The sequence below is a fragment of the Mus pahari genome, chromosome 6 (genome assembly GCF_900095145.1).
Source record: "Mus pahari chromosome 6, PAHARI_EIJ_v1.1, whole genome shotgun sequence".
Taxonomy (NCBI): Eukaryota; Metazoa; Chordata; class Mammalia; order Rodentia; family Muridae; genus Mus; species Mus pahari.
The window spans coordinates 40823621-40825274 of NC_034595.1; the positions used below are offsets into that span (position 1 = coordinate 40823621).

The 1654-nt window shown below is 37.7% G+C and overlaps 1 protein-coding gene across 1 annotated transcript; it reads left to right on the top strand.

Moving 5' to 3' along the window:
* Positions 1-224: 224 nt before the first annotated feature.
* On the top strand, positions 225-797 carry LOC110323424 (interferon alpha-7-like). Its single transcript, XM_021200638.1, has one exon. It carries the CDS (start codon positions 225-227, stop codon positions 795-797), a length of 573 nt encoding a protein of 190 aa, XP_021056297.1.
* Positions 798-1654: the final 857 nt, after the last annotated feature.

Sequence of the window (1654 nt, forward strand, 5' to 3'; positions counted from 1 at the left end):
TAATGAAGATCTCAATGGGTTAGAAAAAATGCCCAAACACAAGTGGAGAATGAGTTAAAGAAAGTGAAAAGACAATTGGAAAGTGATGGAAGGGNATTCAGAAAGTAAAAACTAGTGTTTGCCCTATTTAAGACACATCCACCCAGGATGGTCTTCAGAGAACCTAGAGGAGAAGGATCAGGACCAAACAGCCCAGAAGACCAGAAGCATTGGCAACATTNACCATGGCAAGGCTCTGTGCTTTCCTGATGGTCCTGGTGGTGATGAGCTACTGGTCAACCTGCTCTCTAGGATGTGACCTGCTTCAGAGTCATAACCTCAGGAACAAGAGAGCTTTAATCCTCCTGGCACAAATGAGGAGACTCTCCCCCCTCTCCTGCCTGAAGGACAGGAAAGAGTTTGAATTCCCCCAGGAGAAGGTGGATGCCCAGCAGATCCAGGAAGCTCAAGCCATCCCTGTCCTGAGTGAGCTGACCCAGCAAGTCCTCAACATCTTCACATCAAAGGAGTCATCTGCAGCTTGGAATGCAACCCTCCTAGACTCATTCTGCAATGACATCCACCAGCAGCTCAATGACCTGCAAGGCTGTCTGATGCAGCAGGTTGGGATGCAGGAATCTCTCTGGATCCAGGAAGATTCTCTGATGGCTGTGAGGAAATACTTCCACAGAATCACTGTGTACCTGAGAGAGAAGAAACACAGTGCCTGTGCCTGGGAAGTGGTCAGAGCAGAAGTCTGGAGAGCCCTGTCTTTCTCAGCTAACTTGCTGGCAAGACTGAGTGAGGAGAAGGAGTGAGTCCTGAGACAAAGGGTGGAGCAGACTCTTCTGGACTAGAACACTGCATCTCACTATATAAGCTCCCCTTTTAAAACTCTCATTACTTTCAGTATGAATACAATTAACCTACCTAGATGCTGCAGCAATATTGAGCAATTATTTTCATCATGTGTAACCATTTTTGTATCTGCATCCATATGTCCTTATTTATTTATTTATTTATTTATTTATTTATTTATTTATTTATTCTGCTATTAATATAATTTAAGGTATTTATGTTAAATCTTTTGGTTTTATATTTTTAATTTACCAAATTGTCATTTGCAATTAACTTATTTTGCATTCAAATAAATTTGCATTATAAGACACTTGGGATTTGTCAGTTTTTTATCGCTTTAACATTATCAAATATTTTTATTTGACAAGATAAAAATATTTTATCAAGTAAAATATTTTTAAATATTTATTTAAATATTTTAAAATATTTATTTAATATTTTATTAAAATATCAAATATTTTAATTTTAGAGCACACAGCATAAATATCGTACAAATGAACAGTTTTCAAATACCAGAGAGGATACACACATACACTGCACAGTATTTAGACAAACACTAAATATATTCATCTTCTTCTCTGCATGTAGTGTTCCTTGGAATGTATAGACAGCATGTTGTGCAGTAGAAAACCAGAGAATCTTGCTCCTATTATATTCATTGGTTCACATTGACCAAATAGTCCCTGGATTAATTTAGCATCCGATTTCCTTAATGTTGTGTATCCATCATCTATCCTTATTGCTAGTGTGTTTAATTGTTTAGGGTTCTAAGTATGAGGGAGATCATGTATAGCAATGCAAAACAGATCAAGAAAAA

Bases quoted from the DNA above. Each gene is read 5' to 3' on its own strand.
- LOC110323424 (XM_021200638.1), top strand. From the start codon at position 225: ATGGCAAGGCTCTGTGCTTTCCTGATGGTCCTGGTGGTGATGAGCTAC.